At 37.6% G+C, this 18,860-nt stretch overlaps 1 protein-coding gene across 3 annotated transcripts in view; it reads right to left on the reverse strand.

Annotated features, from left to right (window-relative positions):
* Window positions 1–18,860, reverse strand: part of LOC126234613 (protein takeout-like) — a 172,479-nt gene that overhangs the window by 133,865 nt on the left and 19,754 nt on the right. Inside the window, exons 2-3 of one of the 3 annotated variants that reach the window (XM_049943339.1) lie at window positions 15,464–15,556; window positions 10,745–10,880 (exon numbers count right to left, since the gene is read on the reverse strand). In XM_049943339.1, the coding sequence (XP_049799296.1) occupies window positions 10,745–10,880; window positions 15,464–15,556 (229 nt within the window). Of the gene's footprint in view, window positions 1–10,729; window positions 10,881–15,463; window positions 15,557–18,860 lie in introns of all 3 variants that reach the window. The other 2 variants (XM_049943338.1, XM_049943340.1) reach the window with 2 other exon arrangements.

The raw sequence follows: 18,860 nt of genomic DNA on the forward strand, positions 1-18,860 counted from the left end.
TTATAATTTGGCGCAACGCTTTTACTAATTTGTGACTTTTCTTTCCTTAGATCATCGGCAATTCGTTGCTCTGTTGTATTTTGTTTGTTGCTTTTGCATTGTGCTTATTTGTTTTGTGAATAATTTTGACTATTGTAAAAATGCCGCGAAAAACTGTGAATAGTGTATCGCGAGGTATTTTGAATGAAATTTCCGACTTAAACAACGTGACCGATAGCAATTGTGACGCGCAGAGTAGTGATGACAATGCTGTGTTCACTAACAGTCAGTGCGTTCCAACCGCTAATGACGACTTTTACCTTAATGATGAACAAGCGAACTCAATTGTCTCCTCTGTTAATTTAACGACAATTGATGACGCGGGGCGTTCTGTTGGAATGAGCGCTGCCCAGCTTAACACACCCGGTTTGGTAAATTCAAATAACGTACAGACAAATTTCTCTAATGAAAATGAGCAGGATACACAAAGTACGCCTGATTTATTTAATTCCGAAATAATGTCTGACATTGTACATCCGACTGACAAACCTTTTTGTGAATCTCAGAATAACCAAATGGTTACAGAAAATGAGACAATTCCAGATCCAGCATTAATTAACACAGAGAACAGAAATGCTAATATTGTATCGGATCCAATTATGGCATTTTTGCAGCAAAATTTCAAACAATTTAAGGACAGTTTCAGACAACAGAGTGAAGATAACAAACAACTTAGTGAACAGGTCAGACAACAGAGTGAAAAATTAGATAACAATTCCAGACAGTTAAATCAAAAATTAGATAACAATTCCAGACAGTTAAGTGAACAAATTAGAGCCGTTGCCGCGCAATGTCATGATACTAAGGAACAGTTACGCGAGGAAATTGAGGCTTGTTCACGAAAAGGTAGCGAAGAAATTAAGTCTGTTGCTCAGGAATTAAGGGAAATGCAAACAGCTGCAACAGAAACACTCAGAGACGAAATTAGCGGAGTCGCTAAACAATGCTCTGAAAAAGCTACACAATTACGCGACGAGTTTAAAGCAATGACTGCAGAACTTTCGCGGACAATGGATGCCAAGATAGATGCGAAATTCGACCAACAGAACACACAGATTAACGAACGTCTTAGTCTTCACATACAAAACAGTGATACGCGTTTCCGCAAATTTATTGAAGATCAAAATAAAGTAAAACGCCAAGTAATGGAAACAATCACTGCTCAGAGACAGGAAGACAAACGTAAAATGTTTGCGAAGGCAAAAACGTATATAGACAACAATATTGCTACAGTGTCCGACGAAATTAATTCCATCAAACAGTTGAACGCGGAATTAGGTGATGAGATTTCTGACCTTAAATCGAAAACAGATACACACACAGCAGATATTCAATCAGTGACCGATAGACTCGAACAATTAGAACTAACACAGGATTCCGATGTCGTCAAAGCTGACGTTCGAAAACTGAACGAAACTACACGTAAATTGCAAAACCAGATTAATGCCACTGACACTAAAACCGATGATCAGGTAAAAATACTGACTGAAAAATGTGATGAATTGGCCAGTCGTATTGATGTCATCGAAAGTACTAATGACAATAAATCAGACGATACTTCACCGGTTTCATTTAATCAAACACCGGAATTTCAAAATCTACAGCAGACTATTAATGAAATTGATTCGTCTAATAACATGTTGCGCAGAAAGTTGTCTAGTTTACAACAGGAAGTAACAGAGATGAAAAGTATTTCAGTTAATAACGCATCACAGCAGACGCCACTTTTCGAGCATTTGCCAGAGTCGCGCAACGCGTATAATTTGGGTAATCTACAGAGAGTACGGGACTTAGATTCCGAACAACCGCAGTTCAACAGATTCTCTTACAATCCTGAACCTGTTCCATCACACAGAGACGATAATTTCGATTACAAACATTTTCTGTCAGTGAGAAAGTTTAAAGTGTTTAAAAACGACAGAACACAGATTCACCCGCTAGATTGGATCCAACAGTTTAGCTTTGCTTTTCCACCGACTTGGCCCGTTACGCATAAACTTGAATTTATTTGCAGCTTTTTGGAAGGCGAACCGGCAACTCGTATGAGGCCGATCGCGAGACAATGTTATTCAGTAGAAGAGTTTCAGAATGCCTTTCTATCTGCGTATTGGTCGAAGACGACACAGCACGGAATTAAAGATCAGTTAATTAGCTTACCAAATTATGAGAACTCCAATTTTCCCAGTGTGACGCAATTTTTTGAGCACATGGTGCAACGGAACCAGTACCTAAGTGAACCGTACAATGAATCTGCACTTATACAATTATGTATCTCTAAATTACCGCGGTCATTAAGAGTGTCACTTTTAACAGGTCAGCAAAAGGAAAATATTTCAGCATTCAGAGATCTGTTACAACTCTTGGAAGTACAACAATCTGATTATTCCTTTGTGAACAAAAATTTTTCGTATAATAACCAAAGTCAACAAACATACAGCAATTACGATAAGGGACGTAATTTCAATAGTAGAAGTAATAGACGATTTAGGAATGACAACCACCAGAACTTTAATAACAGACAAAATTCTAATTATCGGTATCGTCAAAATTATGAGCAACAGGAAGCACATTTTGGTAACAATAGACGTTTTCCGTCACAACCGCATGAAAGTCACCCGGTTAGCATACATAACCAACAATGTAATGCACAAGGTCAACCTAACTTTAATGTTTCGCCGCGTGGACGTATAGTCCCTGACACAACAAATAGTAACGCACGGCAGCAAAGAAATAACTACGTACAGAAAACTCAATACTTCAATTCCTATCGCAATGCACCGTATAGGAATGACTATTACGACAGACGTAGAAATAATGAGGACAATTTTCAGCGTACATCTAACAACAGTCGGTCATACCAACAGCAGAATTATCCGCAAGAACATTTTCTCATGAATGAACCCGACAGTAGGTATCATCCAGAGCGTAACACGTCTGGAAGAAGTAATAGAACAGTTCAAATAGTAGAAATGCCACGGAATCCTCCTGATAATAGTAACACGTCAGATAGAATTTGACTAGATACTGTACAGGACGCATCTTCCAATAACACCCGCACTACTTTTGACACGCAAAATGTTGTTCAAGAAAATGTAATTACTTTTGACGATATCAGAGACACACTTTTGCAGGAAAGACCAGTTGTTCAGAAAACCATTTCACATCCTGTCATCGAAATTAAAATTGGTTCATCGAAATTTTCAGCAGTAATTGATTCCGGATCACCTATGTCAGTTATAAATGAGGAGACTTTTAACGAGTGTAACAAAGAGAATACTTATCCCACATTACCTTTAGGCAAAACGAAAGTGAAAGGAGCAGTATCGAGTAAAGGAGTAGACGTTAAATTACAGACGCATTTATCATTTTGTATTGGAGGTCATATTTTTCACTCAAATTTTTGGATTGTTCCTTTATTGACAACAGAAGTAATTTTAGGTACTAATTTTCTCGTACAACACGACGCAGTGGTTGATTTTCAAAATTCTTATTTAATGTTGAAGGACGAAAATGTACAATTAGCTTTAGAGTTTCAGCATTCGTTATCTGCGGAAGAACAAACAATTAACCGCACAGAGGTCATTTCCGCAACACGTAACATAGACTGTAATTCCGCATTGTTCACAGACACGTACGTACATAACTATAACACTCCAGACGAAGCTGACTACGACGTAATGCAGATGATTCCCGATAAAGTTAAACAAAGCAGTGCAAATACAGACGACGAACGAACGCAATTACACAAAATTCTTTTACAGCAAGCTCCAGTTTTTGACAATGTTCCTGGTACTATGTCCGGATTTATGTACGAATTTCAAGTCAAACAGCACGACACATTTAAAGCAAAGCATTATCCTATTCCGTATATTCATAGAGAACAGGTTAAAAAAGAGTTGCAGGATATGCTTGACCAAGGTATTATTGAACCAGCAGTTAGTCCGTACATAAACCCGCTACATATTGTTAAGAAAAAAGATGGCTCACTTCGCCTTGTACTTGATTCACGTCACATTAATGACATTATTATTAATGAAACCGACCGACCACAGACTTTAGAGGAAATGCTACAGAAATTTCACGGTACAGCTATTTATTCTACATTAGATTTGAAATCGGGATTTTGGCAAATTCAACTTCATCCGAATTGCAGAAAGTATACAGATTTTCTCTGTTTTGGTGACTGTTATCAGTTTTGCAAATTGCCATTCGGCTTAACTATTTCTTCTGCAGCTTTTATTCGCGGTTTGAACACAATACTTCCGACAGAACTTAAAGACAGAATTACGACGTATGTAGACGACATTCTTATCGCAGAAGCTAACTGGACTGAACACAATCTGATTTTAGAACAACTGTTGCAAACCTTTCATGCACAAGGACTTACAATTAATCTCAGTAAATCGCATTTTGGCAAAACTTCTATAAAATTTCTTGGACACGTAATTTCAGCACAAGGCATCGCGCCTGATCCAGAAAAACTTCAAGCTCTACGTGACATTACTGTTCCCACAACGAAGAAACAATTACGCAGTTTTTTGGGCTTAATTAACTTTTTTCGCAAATTTATTCATCATTCTGCTTTAGACACACCTAGATTATGCCAATTAACAGGTAAAAACACTATTTGGTCATGGGATAAGCAAGCACACTCTGAATTTATGAACCTGAAACATGCTTTGTTGAATGCTCCACTTTTATCGCACCCCGATCTTACTAGAAATTTTTCCATTGCCACCGACAGTTCTAACACAGCTTTAGGCGTACACATTTTTCAGGAAATTGAAGAAGATGGCTCAACAGTAATTAAAAACATCGCATTTGCAAGCCGCATTTTGTCACCTGCTGAACGAAATTATTCCGTCACAGAATTGGAAACGTTATGTGTTGTATGGGCTTTTACGAGATTTAGGCATATTCTTTATGGAAGACACACGACCGTTTACACAGATCACAGAGCTATACAATTTTTACTTTCGGCTAAATTCACTCATGACAGATTAAGCAGATGGAAACTTTATTTACAGGAATTTAATTTTACGGTTGTTCACATTCCCGGTACACAAAATGTTATAGCAGACGCACTATCGCGTTCTCTCAGCAACAATCAGCAAGACGTAGCAACCAACTTCTGCAAAGCAAATTTCAGTGTCATGTACATTCAGCAAGTTGCATTTGAAAATTTTATTTCATCATCATTACAAGACATAGCACGAGAGCAGAATAAAGATAACGTGTGGAAAGAAATTAAACACCTTTGGCACGATAAGAATAATGTTACGATTAGGAACCACTACACTGTACGCAATGACATTCTGTTTCGCCGCTCTCATCCAGACAGCAACAATTGGTTATTATGCATTCCTGACGAACTGGTTAACAAATTAATCTGGTACACTCATTTAAGCTACGCACATTACGGAGCTAGAAAATGTTTTCTTATACTGAGACAGAACTGTTATTTTACAAACATGGAAAAACGTATACGACGAGTTTTAGCGTCATGTAAAATTTGCCAGAAAGCTAAGTCTGACACCACTTCACATATTCCTCCATTATACCCCATTATACCTGTTAAATTAAGACATATGGCCGCAGTAGACATTTTTGGTCCAATTCCGAGAACTAATAGAGGTTTTTGCTACATCTTTGTCGCTGTTGAACTCACTTCAAAATTTGTTACTTTCACTCCGTTACGCAAAGCTACTGCTAAAACTGTTTCGAAAGCATTTGTAAAGCATTTTCTATTTCATGTAGGGCATGTGAAGAAAGTAATTTCTGACAATGGATCACAATTTCGTTCTGCTATATGGACACGCATGTTACGAGCTAGAAACATTTCTCCGATTTATATATCCAAGTACCACGCTTCTTCGAACCCTTGTGAACGATTAATGAAAGAAATTGGTAAACTGTGTAGAATATACTGCCACAAAAGACATGTTAATTGGGACACACACATACACTCATTCCAAGATGTAATTAATTCCATTCCAAATGAATCCACTATGCTATCTCCGTCTGTAATACTGAAAAACGTTGAACCACCAAACAAAATCAAAGAATTAGTAACATTTCCTACATCTCGTCGATTACGACACCACGAAATAATTGACATTGCGCTGAACAACATCAAACGTGCCGCAGAGCGCCGGAGAAGACAGCAAAAACAGGTTTGTAGACGCCGAGATTTTCACGTTGGACAGAAGATATTAGTACGTACACACTATTTATCCAGCAAATTAAAAGGTAAGTGCAGTAAATTTGAACTTCTGTACGCAGGTCCATATCGGATTCGCAGCATTCCTCACCCCAATGTTGTACACGTCGAAACTCTGAGAACCAGAAAATCGAAAGGCAATCACCATATCTCCAATGTTAAACCGTTTATTGAGTGAACATACTTTATGATTTATCACGCCGTAATGCTATTTGCTAATTTTTATGAATATTTATGCAATTATATTCACGTGACTACTTATTGATGATTATCGTATTTTTTCTTGGCAAGTGCCCGGCAAGGTAAGGTTAGCAGGTCGCTCTTCTTGTCGTTACACACAAGACCGTGCATATTTTCCAGATGAACTTACGCATTTTATGAATAATTATGCAATTCTCTGTAATGACGCATTAATTTTATCAAATTGTCTCTCCATTGAAGTCTTTAATTATCGCTTCTATTAACTACACCATATACAAGCTGAGCACAACGAATGTCACATTTTGTCTTTCTTATGTATGTACGATTGTTCTCATGTTTTGTTTGTATGCACTGTGAACTAGTTAAGGTATAACACACACCATTTGACTTTGACATTTTGCCCTATGATATCTCAACATCGTGACTGTTTTACATTTTCCTTTTTTGCTGCTGCATTATGATATTGTCTGTACACTTTTTGCCTTTAAACACTGTCTATGCCTTTGACATATTACGTTTTCTGTCATGTTATGCTGTATGCTTAATTTTGTCACCATTAACCAGTTATTATTTAATGGGTATATGATTTAAATGCAAGACAATAATCTTTGTTCATCAATTTCAGAAAGAAATGATGCGTAAAGGAAATAAATTGAACAGAAATGGGAATTTCACCTACGGAATAAACGAAAGAAGATGCAATAACCTTATGAGGAAGAGTAAATGGATTAGGATTAACAAGCATTAACAAGAATATACTATACTCATCGTAGAGTAGCAGTCTTAACTAATTTTTTCTTTCAGAATACGAAGCGATTGATGCAAGCTGTCAGACAGAACTACACATCTTAGTTTTAAGTGATGTAATATGCTAGGTATAAGGAATAGTTATGTGATGAATAATGAAGTGATTTTTTTTGCAGATGATAATGAATGCTGATGATGAATAATGATGAAGAATATAATAATATGGATAATGAAGTTTTTCTTTACAGGTGGTGATAATAATGAAGTTATGATAATATGGATAATGAAGTTTTTCTTTACAGATGAGGATAATGTTGCAGTTATGTATTTATGCTATGTAGTTATTTAAGTATTTGTTGCAGTTTGCTTTGACAGCAGGTGTTATATGGCATAGTAGGATGACTGAAGATTTTGGAAAGGACAGCTATGGAACACATTTTTTATACACATTTCACTACCTGTTAATTCGAAGTTCACTACTTTTCAGCATAGTCTGCGTTTCTTCTTTCAGCTCAATAATCCATTTTGTATTTTTTTCAGGAGAAGCTTTTTATGATACTTACTAAACTTGTTACCTATTATACCTGTTCTAGTACTTGCATTTTTTTTTACCCACTTGTGTCTATCATTTATAAATGTGATAACCTTGCTACAGCTGACTCATAACGAATGACGTTACACAATCTTTTTATTTATAGGAACAACCTAGAAGCAATTTTTTCTCTTATTTCTTCTTGCTTTCCCTTATAATTACCCAAAGCAATGCATTGCTAGCAGAAAAAACAAAATGTATTAACAGTCCCAGATAATGTCACTAGTTTATGATAATTCTGAATAATACTGATCAGCTCTGAATAGTATGTCACTTGAATAATGACTTCTTAATGATACCAAAACATAATTGCCACTATCTATTGTAATGAGAGTACTTATTATGCCCATGCTTATTAATGCTATTAACTGATTTTTTTAATAATGATTTCTTAATGATATGAATAATACTGAATGATGACTAATGTTTTATACTATTCAATACTTGCTGGCCACTGAGTGCCCATAATTAATGTAATTACTTATAATGCCCATGCTTATTAATGCTATGATTGTAATTAACATTTTTCTAATGATGATTTCTTAATGATATGAATAATACTGAATGATGACTAATGTTTTATACTATTCAATACTTGCTGGCCACTGAGTGCCTATAATTAAGACTTTTTATGAACATGTTCTGTAATATTAAAATACATGGTACAGAAATGTTCAATGACTAGAGTATGGATACCGCAAACTACTTATGTAATCACTAATCAAGACTTGTGTGTTAGTTAATGTCCTTCACCTTCTGACCTAACTACCTGAAATTATTGTAACATCCATTTGTCTTGTCCATCCTCATTATCATGGAGCACTATATTTGGTTTTTGCACTAATTCTACGTTGGTGTGCCTCTTAAGAGCGTGGTGTTGACACGACATGCTGTCCACCACCGTAACCGATGAAGACGTTATTATGGTCCCACTGTTTGGTGTACCTGGTGTACTGCCAAATGATAGCATGGAATATTACTACGACGTTTCAGTGTCTTGATACGCTGATAAATACTTCTGGGAACGGAACTGCAGATTGTATCACTTAGTGTTGTGACCCTGTGGAAAGATATGGACTTTCAGTGCAGCTGTGTGCAAACTAAAGTGCTACAACCATGATGCAATCCTTTCCTTTCCTATCCTAATACTGAAAATCATTTTAGCTAACATCATTTATGTACATGGCCTATACATTTTTTTTCGATTTGTTGAACTCCAGTGCGAGTACACTTATATCACCTGTCGACATGATTTATTTTTTTGCCATTATGTATATTTGTTGTAAAAATACTAAAGACATTTTTCGATTTGTTCTGAAGTGCAGTATGTGTGCACTCTTGTCATCTATATTGTATATACTTTTTGTGATTTGATGATTTTTCTACCCTTGCGTTTATTTGTTATAAAAATGTTCAAAAGTTTTCAGTGCATGTGCACTTATGTGAATATGTTTTCAACTGGACTCCAGTGCCTGTGCACTCTTCTCAATTTTCGATATGATTTGTGTTCATTCTGTATACCTTTTATGATTTATGTCATTTGTTACTCATTGTATATACATTTCGTCTTCTGCTGATATGTTCTCCACTGCAGTGCATGTGCACTCATGTCCCTTGTCAACATGATTTTGTTAAAAAAAAATGCTACAGAATCTTACAGTGCGTGTGCACTTTGTTATTTGTCAAATAATTTGTATATACATTTTTCTGATTTGCTGATACGCTCTCTACTCATTGTACTTATATTTTGTCTTGTCTGTAATGTTTTGCAATCGGTGCATGCGCACAACATTTAATTCATATATTACATCCAAATATTTTGTAAATGTTAATTAATTAAAAGAAAAATTTGTTAAGATGGCAAGTCCAAATGACTCACCATCGCTGCCAAATTTTTTTGCCCCCCAGTGGAGGGTTATGAAAGGCGTATGTACTCGTTGGCAGCGATGATGAGGCATTGTAGAATCTCTGACCAGAGCAGTTGCGCTCGAGGCGCAGTGCAGTACAGTAGTCTGTTGGAAGCAGTAGCCGAGTTATGTAGCGGAGAGGTGTCTGTGAGTAGTGGTAGCGCAGAGCAGTCGGCGGGCGTCGGCACCGCAATGGTCGAGATTCAGGACAAGGTATATTATTAAGCAGCTTTGCGATCAGCTAATAATGTTAATTAAGTGTAATTTCTGTAAGAATCGCCCCCAATAATAATTTTTATTTAAAAGCAATTTTTTAACAAAGAATCATTTGATTTCCTTTAAACAAAAAATTTTTCAATTAACTTCAAAAAAAAATTACTTATTGTGATGCATCTGCTGCAAGCTGTGGCGCAGAATAAGAGCAGAATTTTGACATGCAGTTTTACTAAGGTAAGAAATTATTTCTGATTTTTGCACAGGGCCAAAGACCGACATTTCGGTTTAATTGACTTTTGATTAACACTGTACTTTCTTTGTCATGGGATCATGTTTCATTATTTTATGGGTGCTTATATTTGGGTCAGATTGCTAATTATTATTTAATTGTCTTTGTCATTAATATTTTTGCGGGAAGGTTATGCTTGGCTCCCATTTACTAATAAATATAGTCATTTGAAATTTTCCGTGGGGAGATTACACAGTCTGATACTCATATCCCCGGAATCACATTAAATACTTCTAGGACTTGATCACCTAAGTTAAACAGAATGTTATTTCAGCTCATAGCAACTACAAGAAATAGATGTTTGAAGAAAGCCATTTGTTTTTTATTGATCCGAAATTTAAAAATTTGCCTATGTCATAATTCTTTACTACGTATTATTTTTAATATTTATGAATTTTGGTCCAATACTTGAAAAGGTAAATAGTTTTTGTTTTAGATTTTTACGAGATGCCAAAGTTTCTGAAAGGAATTACTACACATACAGGAAAATATTTATTATCCAAGTTATTAGTTTCTACCTGCTCTCACCGCACCTTGCATCTTGCAGGTCTCCTTTTGCCTCTCCACGTATGACCACGTCCCTCATGGTGAACTTGAGTCCTTTTTCGTCCACCACTATTTCCGTTACTTTCAGTGGATCCTGCGGTAACAGTTTGATGCTGGGATCACCTGTCAAGACAAGAGAAACCAGTTTCAGCAGCAAGCATATGCTGCAGCGTTTATCTTCACTCTGTATGGACAGACCACTGAGTCCCAACACGAAACATAGTAAATTGTATTTCACTTCACTGTGTACCAGCATAGTGTTTTTCCAAAAAGGTTTCTGTCGCTCATGTGGCTACCAACACGTAGCGAACCCTCAAACATAGCTCTGATAATGACAAGTTACCCTCCTTGCTTCTCCTCCACCCACCAACCACACACACACACACACACACACACGCCCGCGCAATATAACTGCAGTAAGAAGCTCGACTATAGAAATAACGACATATCTACGACAACATATGTGAAAGAAGAACGAAACATCGGAAATCACTACATTATGAGATATTAGAATCACACCTATTAAAAAATCAGCATGCGAACTGTTTACCTGTATGTACAATATAAAACTGTGGTTCACATAATTATTGTTATAACAGTTTCCACACACCATGTCTTACAAATAAAATAGGAAGTGGCTCACCGAACACAACAGATAATGTTCCTGTGTATAGAAGTCAGTAGTTTCAGAAAAAAATATATGTTTATTTGAAAACCGTAAGATTCGCTTCACCAGTCCTTAAAATATTACAAACACATTTGAGAATGATTGTTCACGTGTATATTTGTGAATCTTTAATGCACTAAATTTTAATTTTGAAGAAGTGTTGACAAAAGGAGCGTGATTTCTCCATAAGCTAAGAAGCAGAAATTCTAAAAATACTTCAGAAAATGCTGTGTACATAAGGGTAATCGATAATTTCTGTAACACTATTTGCTATGAAACGTACAGTTTGGAGTTAGAATTGGTTTAACAACGAAATATGCTATTCTCTCTTCTGTTTGTAAGGCAACAAACTGACTAAACAAAGATTTGTGAATATCGAGTATCTTATTCGATTTAACTAAACCGTCTGATTTTGATGATCACAAAATATTACTGCCGAATTTGGATCAATGTGGGATAAGAGGAGTATCTCACAATTGATTTCTGTCATACTTTGAGAAGAGACAACAAAATATCGCTCTCCACGGTAACGTCGTGGCATCTGAATGGGGTACAGTAAACTGGGTAAGAGGGTGGGTGGAGGGGGGTATAAGGGAGGACAGACAGGGGCCAGCGGTGGCCCCAGTACTTTTTCTTGATATGCCTTCTAAAATAACATGTGATTCTAAAATATTTTTGTTTGCTGATGACACTACCTTTGTAGTGAAGGATGATGATTTTCACAGAGGCAACGTATCAAATCTACACTTCAAGACAAGATTCAGTTTTTACAGTTTCTAACACACAATTCAAATAAAAAAAACTACCTTCACACGGAGTAGCCGTTTGATTAGTGGGTCTCAAAAAATCAAATTCTTTCCTTTTCCGATAAGTGTTAAGCTGTCTTGGAAAGCCCATGTTCAGAATCTTCTTAAAACACAGAATGCTGCTCTTTTTATCAATACACCAATAACTGCTATACGTAATAGCTTAGTTTCGCTTCCTTTCTTTCGCAGAGAGGTTGTTTTATTATCTTAGAATGATAGCTTGAGCAATATGTGGTGTGTGTTCGCGAACGTTTTTTCGATCGCTGGTGAGGAGTCTGGGGAATCTGACACTGGCCGCTCAATATATATTTTCCTTAATGTCGTTTGTTGTTGACAGTATGAGTTTATTTCGAAGAATTAGTACTTTATAATCAGTTAGTACTAGGCAAAAATCCAGCCTGCATCAGGATCGCGCATTCGTCACTCTTTTTCAGAAAGGCGTCTAGTACTCTGCTGCATCCATCTTCAATAAGCTACAGCACGAATTAAAAAATCTTAGTAGTAATCCTTGTACTTTCTAGTCTAAACTGAAGAACTGCCTCACAGCTTCTTTTATGTCGGTGAGTCCCTGGAAAAATTTAAGCAAATTCCTTTGTTGTTGTTCACCTCAATATAAACATACAATGCTCGATTGGAGACAAATCTGGTTATCGAGCAGGCCAAGGCAGCATGTCGGCACGCTGTAGAGCATGTCGGGTTACAATAGTGGTATGTGGGCGAGCATTGTGGCGTTGGAAAACACCATTTGGAATGCTACTCGTTAGTGGCCAGACTGACGTACGAATTTGCAGTCAGGGTGTATGGGATAACCAAGAGCGTGCTGCTCTCATACTAAATCGCGTCCCACACCATAACTCCAGGATTAGGTGCAGTGTGTCTAGCACACAGACAGGATGTTTGCAAGCCCTGAACTGGCCTCCTTATAACCAACACATGGCCATCACTGACACCGAGGCACAAGCTGCTTTCATCGCAAAACACAACAGACCTCCATCCTGCCCTCCAATGAGTTCTCGATTGACACCACTGAAGTGACAAACGATGGTCGCTTGGGATTGGTGGAATGCACACTACGGCCGCCTAACTCGGAGCGGTCGTTGAACTAAACGATTCGTGACAGTTCGTCGTGTCACTATGGTGCCAAAGAAATTGCTGCTGCTAATACAGTACGATGAGACAGAGCCATAAGCCGAACAAGACGGTCTCTCCTCTCGATAGCAACACGTGACCGTCAAAAGCCCGGTCTTCTGCTGCTGTACATTCTCGTGTCCACCACTGCAAGCAATCATGTTCAATGGCTACGTTTCTGCCAAGTCTCTCTGCAATATTTCAGAAGGAACATTAAGCTTCTCGTAGTCCTACTACATTACCTCGTCCAAACTCAGTGAGGATGGCGTTCTTGACTAACATAAACTCATCACATCCAATCTGAAAGGTAACTAACCATCACGACCGTTGCAGAGTGTATTTAAAGCAAAACTGATTTGCATCCTCATACTAGCACTGTTACCGTCACACTTATGCGACTGGTGACCAACTTGAATAGACATCATCTTTTAGATGTTGTAACACGCTTACCAGCTTTCGTTTATGACACACCACTGGTACCTGGTGCTGCAATTTTTTTACCCTCTGTGTATATTCGGCAACTTTTAGTCTACGTAGGATTCATGTAAATTTTATTTTGCCCGCATCTCGTGGTCGTGCGGTAGCGTTCTCGCTTCCCACGCCCGGGTTCCCGGGTTCTATTCCCGGCGGGGTCAGGGATTTTCTCTGCCTCGTGATGGCTGGGTGTTGTGTGCTGTCCTTAGGTTAGTTAGGTTTAAGTAGTTCTAAGTTCTAGGGGACTTATGACCACAGCAGTTGAGTCCCATAGTGCTCAGAGCCATTTGAACCATTTTAAATTTTATTTTGCTTATTAGTAACTTTTCTGAAGTTAATTTCATGTTCTGACTCGTTCCCTGACTTAAGAGATTTACTCTTGACTTTGGTCCTATAACTTTGGAGCCAGACGAGTAAAACAAAGAAATAAACAAAACTGAGCTTAGTGGTTCACAAATCAGTCATTCTGGAAAGGTTTGTGTCATTGTTCTCTATACAGATGAGTGAGGAGAATCAGAAAAGAAAAATCACAACGCTCCAATAAAAACCATTAAATTATTAATGTCTAATGAAGATTGTATAAACTAGGATTAATGATTTACGAGACGTTCCGTAGCGTTGTGACATATGGCGTTAATTAATATATAGATGCAGTTATAAGTCTGGCAAAAAGAAATACTTTAAATTAAGAGATAAGACCCCATGAAGCAAAATGGTGAGAACGATGAAATCCACCTTGAGTCTAAAATGTATAGTCAAATGTACTGAGGAAAAAAATTATAGAATGCATTTCTTCTAAAACACGATATACCGTTAGTGCCATTTAAGTAAGAGACAAGAAAAAATCAAACAAAATAGGAAAAAGACCACTGTCTTAAAAAAATTAGAGAATAATACACTTTCATCACTATTTTCAACAAAACATTCAGTTACATATTTCATGTCATTACTTCTAGACACAGTCACAGAACACTTTTAGAATCACGATCTGCGTCAACCGCACATTTTCCCTCTTTTGAACCCACAATCTCAGCATAAAAAATTTTAAACCTTTGAAAGAACTTGTTCTGATTCCAAGTGAAAGAAAGAAAAATAAAAAAATACATGTAGTTCATACCGGTAAGTCAGGCAGCATATGGTGAATTGGTGTGTCCACAACTTGCACTGTCGTATTAAGCAAGAGAAAAAAACAGATAATTATAAAGGCAAACCAAGTGAAGCCTCACTTTTCCCACTCCTTATTTTAGGAAAGAACGTTGTCTTTATGTTAGTGCACAATTTGGCAAATTTTTAAATGTATAAATTTAAAACCATTTAAAGTGAAATAAATCATTTTGAAAATTGTCCTTAGATTCTGTTGTACTGCACTTTGATCTACTCCTGATATTATTAATATTATTACTATTCTTAATTTTCAAATAATTCATAAATAACTTTACTGCTGCTAGTATGTTATAGCGGTTAGTCATCCAGTTCAGACCTCAACTGAGTGGAAACAGTATAAGCAGTAAATACAGTAAAGCCTTTGTATCTAATAAAAAAAGTAGAAGAACATTTGTAATGCATGTCATTCTCATTTCTCCATAGCGAGAATGTCACTGTTTCCGGCGCATTCTGTTGCCTGCCCTCACCTTTCACCACATATGGAATTGCAGCACGACCATTCTTCAGTGCACATTCACTCATGTTTGGATCCTTCTCGCTGCAGGCTTTGATGTATTGTGCTGAAACAGAAGGGTCGATCATGAGATAAGAGCAACATTCCCTCGATGTGATAAGATAATAAACGATCATTTTTATACTTAGCTGATATAGATAAACAAGGTCAGAGCATACTGTATATTAAATCCCACTTTCATTTGAAACGCATTTGCAGAAAAGGAAACAAGACATACAAAACGCATCCATTAAACGTTCATCAGAGGGTACTACACAATTATTATAATTTCGGAAGGCCCAGAGGTATAATTTTATTTTCGAAAACAAACACAGTTTCTGCCAAAAAAAGATAATGTACGAAACTAAAGAACACAACCTACTGAAAACATTTTATAATTGGGCACATGTATTGGGCATTATACGCACATAAAAAAGTTTTCCCTCACCCCGGTTCCCAAAACTGCTGAAGACAGACGCTGACTGTGGATATTGTATCACAGACACAGTCCATTACACCGTTCAGAGATGTCATTAAACCAGGCCAAAGATGTAAACAACTATGCATGAGCAGCGCCTGTTAGACGGAGGGGTCCGACAGCCGATCAGTTCCAGTCATTCCACCAGGAAGGAGGTACACGGTTCTTGTTGTCTGTAGTTCCACAATGCCTAGAAGGTCAATACCGTGGTTCGATTGCATCCGCATTTTTACTTTGTGCCAGGAAGGGCTCTCAACAAGGGAAGTGTCCAGGCGCCTCGGAGTGAACCAAAGGGATGTTGTTCGGACGTGGAGGAGATACAGAGAGGAACTGTCTATGACATGCCTCACTTAGGCCGTCCAAGGGATCTACTGTAGTGGATGACCGCTACCTATGGCTCGGAGGAACCCTGACAGCAACACCACCATGTTGAATAATTTTTTTCGTGCAGCTATAGGACGTCGTTGTACGACTCAAACTGTGCTCAATAGGCTGCGTGATGTCCAACTATACTCCTGACGTTCATGGCGAGATCCATCTTTGCAACGACGACACAATGCAGCGCGGTACAGATGGGCCCACAAAATAACGAATGGAGGGCTCAGGGCTGGCATCACGTTCTCTTCACCCATGAATGTCGCATATGCCCTCAACCAGACAATCGTCAGAGGCGTGTTTGGAGGCAACCAGTCAGGCTGAACACCTTGGACGCACTGTCCTGCGAGTGCAGCAAGGTGGAGGTTCCCTGCTGTTTTGAGGTGGCATTATGTGGGCCGACATACGCTGCTGGTGGTCATAGAAGGCACCGTAACGTCTGTGCGATACGTGAATGTCATCCTCCGACCGATAGTGCAACCATATTGGCAGCATATTGGCGAAGTATTCGTCTTCATGGACGACAATTCGCACCCCCCATCGTGCACATCTTGTGAATGAGGCAAGAGTTCTAGGAGACACTGCTGATTATCTGTAAATTACTGGGACATTAATATTCGAGGAGGACTGAAATGATATTGGGAATAATACCCTTATGAAACTCAGGCTACTGGTCTCACAGCAACGTCTGTGTACACACCTTGATACACGTAGCGTTGGACATACAAACAATACCAGGGACATTAGCAAATGAACTGTTTGTATTACATTTTATCTGGAGACACTTTAGGGGAACTCTAGGGTTATCATAATTGTTATGAAGGAAAGAAGACCTAATAGAATTTTTTGTTAATTAGAAATAGGCTGAGGAAAATGAAGTTGTATGATTTCTGGAAAACACGAAAATTTGAAACAATGTTCTAGGTATTGAAAATATCTCAGAATATACACAAAGACTTCCTTAAAAATGAAAGAAATGTATTGTATCGAAATCATTAGTGTCGATGTACAAAAATAAGCATATTCAGATGAGAAGGTGGAAGACCAATACAAAGAGATACGGAAGTTAGTAAGTGATAGGAAATCTTGTAAGATAGTGCTCTGGTGGTTTAGTGTGGGACTACGAGAAAAACAAAATTATTGAGAGTGTAGCTCTGGAGTTAGCCCAGAAGAACTACATGTTTGTCATAAAACATACATCCAGAATAATACAAATCATAATGGACTTGTTTATAATGGAACAGAAATAATATGTAAGTGCATATAGCTTATGAGGTATTCCGCAACATACAATGGTCCTTAACAACTTTCGAATTCCACTTTATCACGGAGATGCAGACAAAAAATAGTAACAAAGCTGAAAATGAACAGACTCATCAGATGAAAAGTCAGATATACCGGCTATGACAATTAATTTAAGGCTAGGAACATATACTCACATTAAAGCACGTGCTGAAATAAAGATGAAAGTGTGGGAAGATATACTGAAGGTTTCGTAAACGAAACGATTGAAAATGGCATTACTTACAGCAAAACAGAAACTTCTGTAAAGTTAAGAAGGCCCGTGGCGCAATAAGAAACAAAAGAGAGTAATTTGTATAATCTTTTGAAAACTTTCTTCAATATTTGTGTAGTTCAACATACTGATCAAGCGCACTAAATACTGAAAAAACAGTTCTGGAAATTTGGCATCAGAGGAGCTTGAAGCCACCTGATGCGCAGGGAAGAGTAAAGGTACAATGATATGAGAGAGATTTAGCAAAAATGACTGAAGTTGAAGCAAAGTTAATACAAAAGGCTTGCAAAACAACGTACAGAATTTCTCAAGGCTTAGACTTCTTATCGTATTTGGGGAAATTCTGTAATTATGTTAGTTCAAAAGTAAGGTTGCAGACACGATACAAGAAATATATGAATGCCATCTTCCTGTTAGTAATTTGCTAGGTATACGCTAAAATTGTAATCAGCTATAAAAGAGCTATGAGTATGGATTCTCCTTTATCTGGGATTAGCAGTTTTTAAGAAAAATTTGTCATATTTCCAACAGACGTGAAACTGTTATTGGGAAAGACGCATAGATTCAAGCTTTGTTAGTACACTGAAGATTGTATAAGCCAATCCTGTGTTATTGTTTCTTTAAGACTTCATCCATATAGTGTGAAATACATGTTTGTAAGAAGAGTCAAAAATGGTTCAAATGGCTCTGAGCACTATGGGACTCAACCGCTGAGGTCATTAGTCCCCTAGAACTTAGAACTAGTTAAACCTAACTAACCTAAGGACATCACACACATCCATGCCCGAGGCAGGATTCGAACCTGCGACCGTAGCGGTCTCGCGGTTCCAGACTGCAGCGCCAGAACCGCGCGGCCACTTCGGCCGGCGTGTAAGAAGAGTCGCACAAAGACATTCTACATGACAAAATTATCCTGGACAACTTTATAGCAAATATGCAGAATGTTAAAATGGGAAAATAAAGATGTAATTTCGATTAAGGAAACGTGATATATGAACCAGA

Source organism: Schistocerca nitens, chromosome 2 (assembly GCF_023898315.1).
Source record: "Schistocerca nitens isolate TAMUIC-IGC-003100 chromosome 2, iqSchNite1.1, whole genome shotgun sequence".
Lineage (NCBI taxonomy): Eukaryota > Metazoa > Arthropoda > Insecta > Orthoptera > Acrididae > Schistocerca > Schistocerca nitens.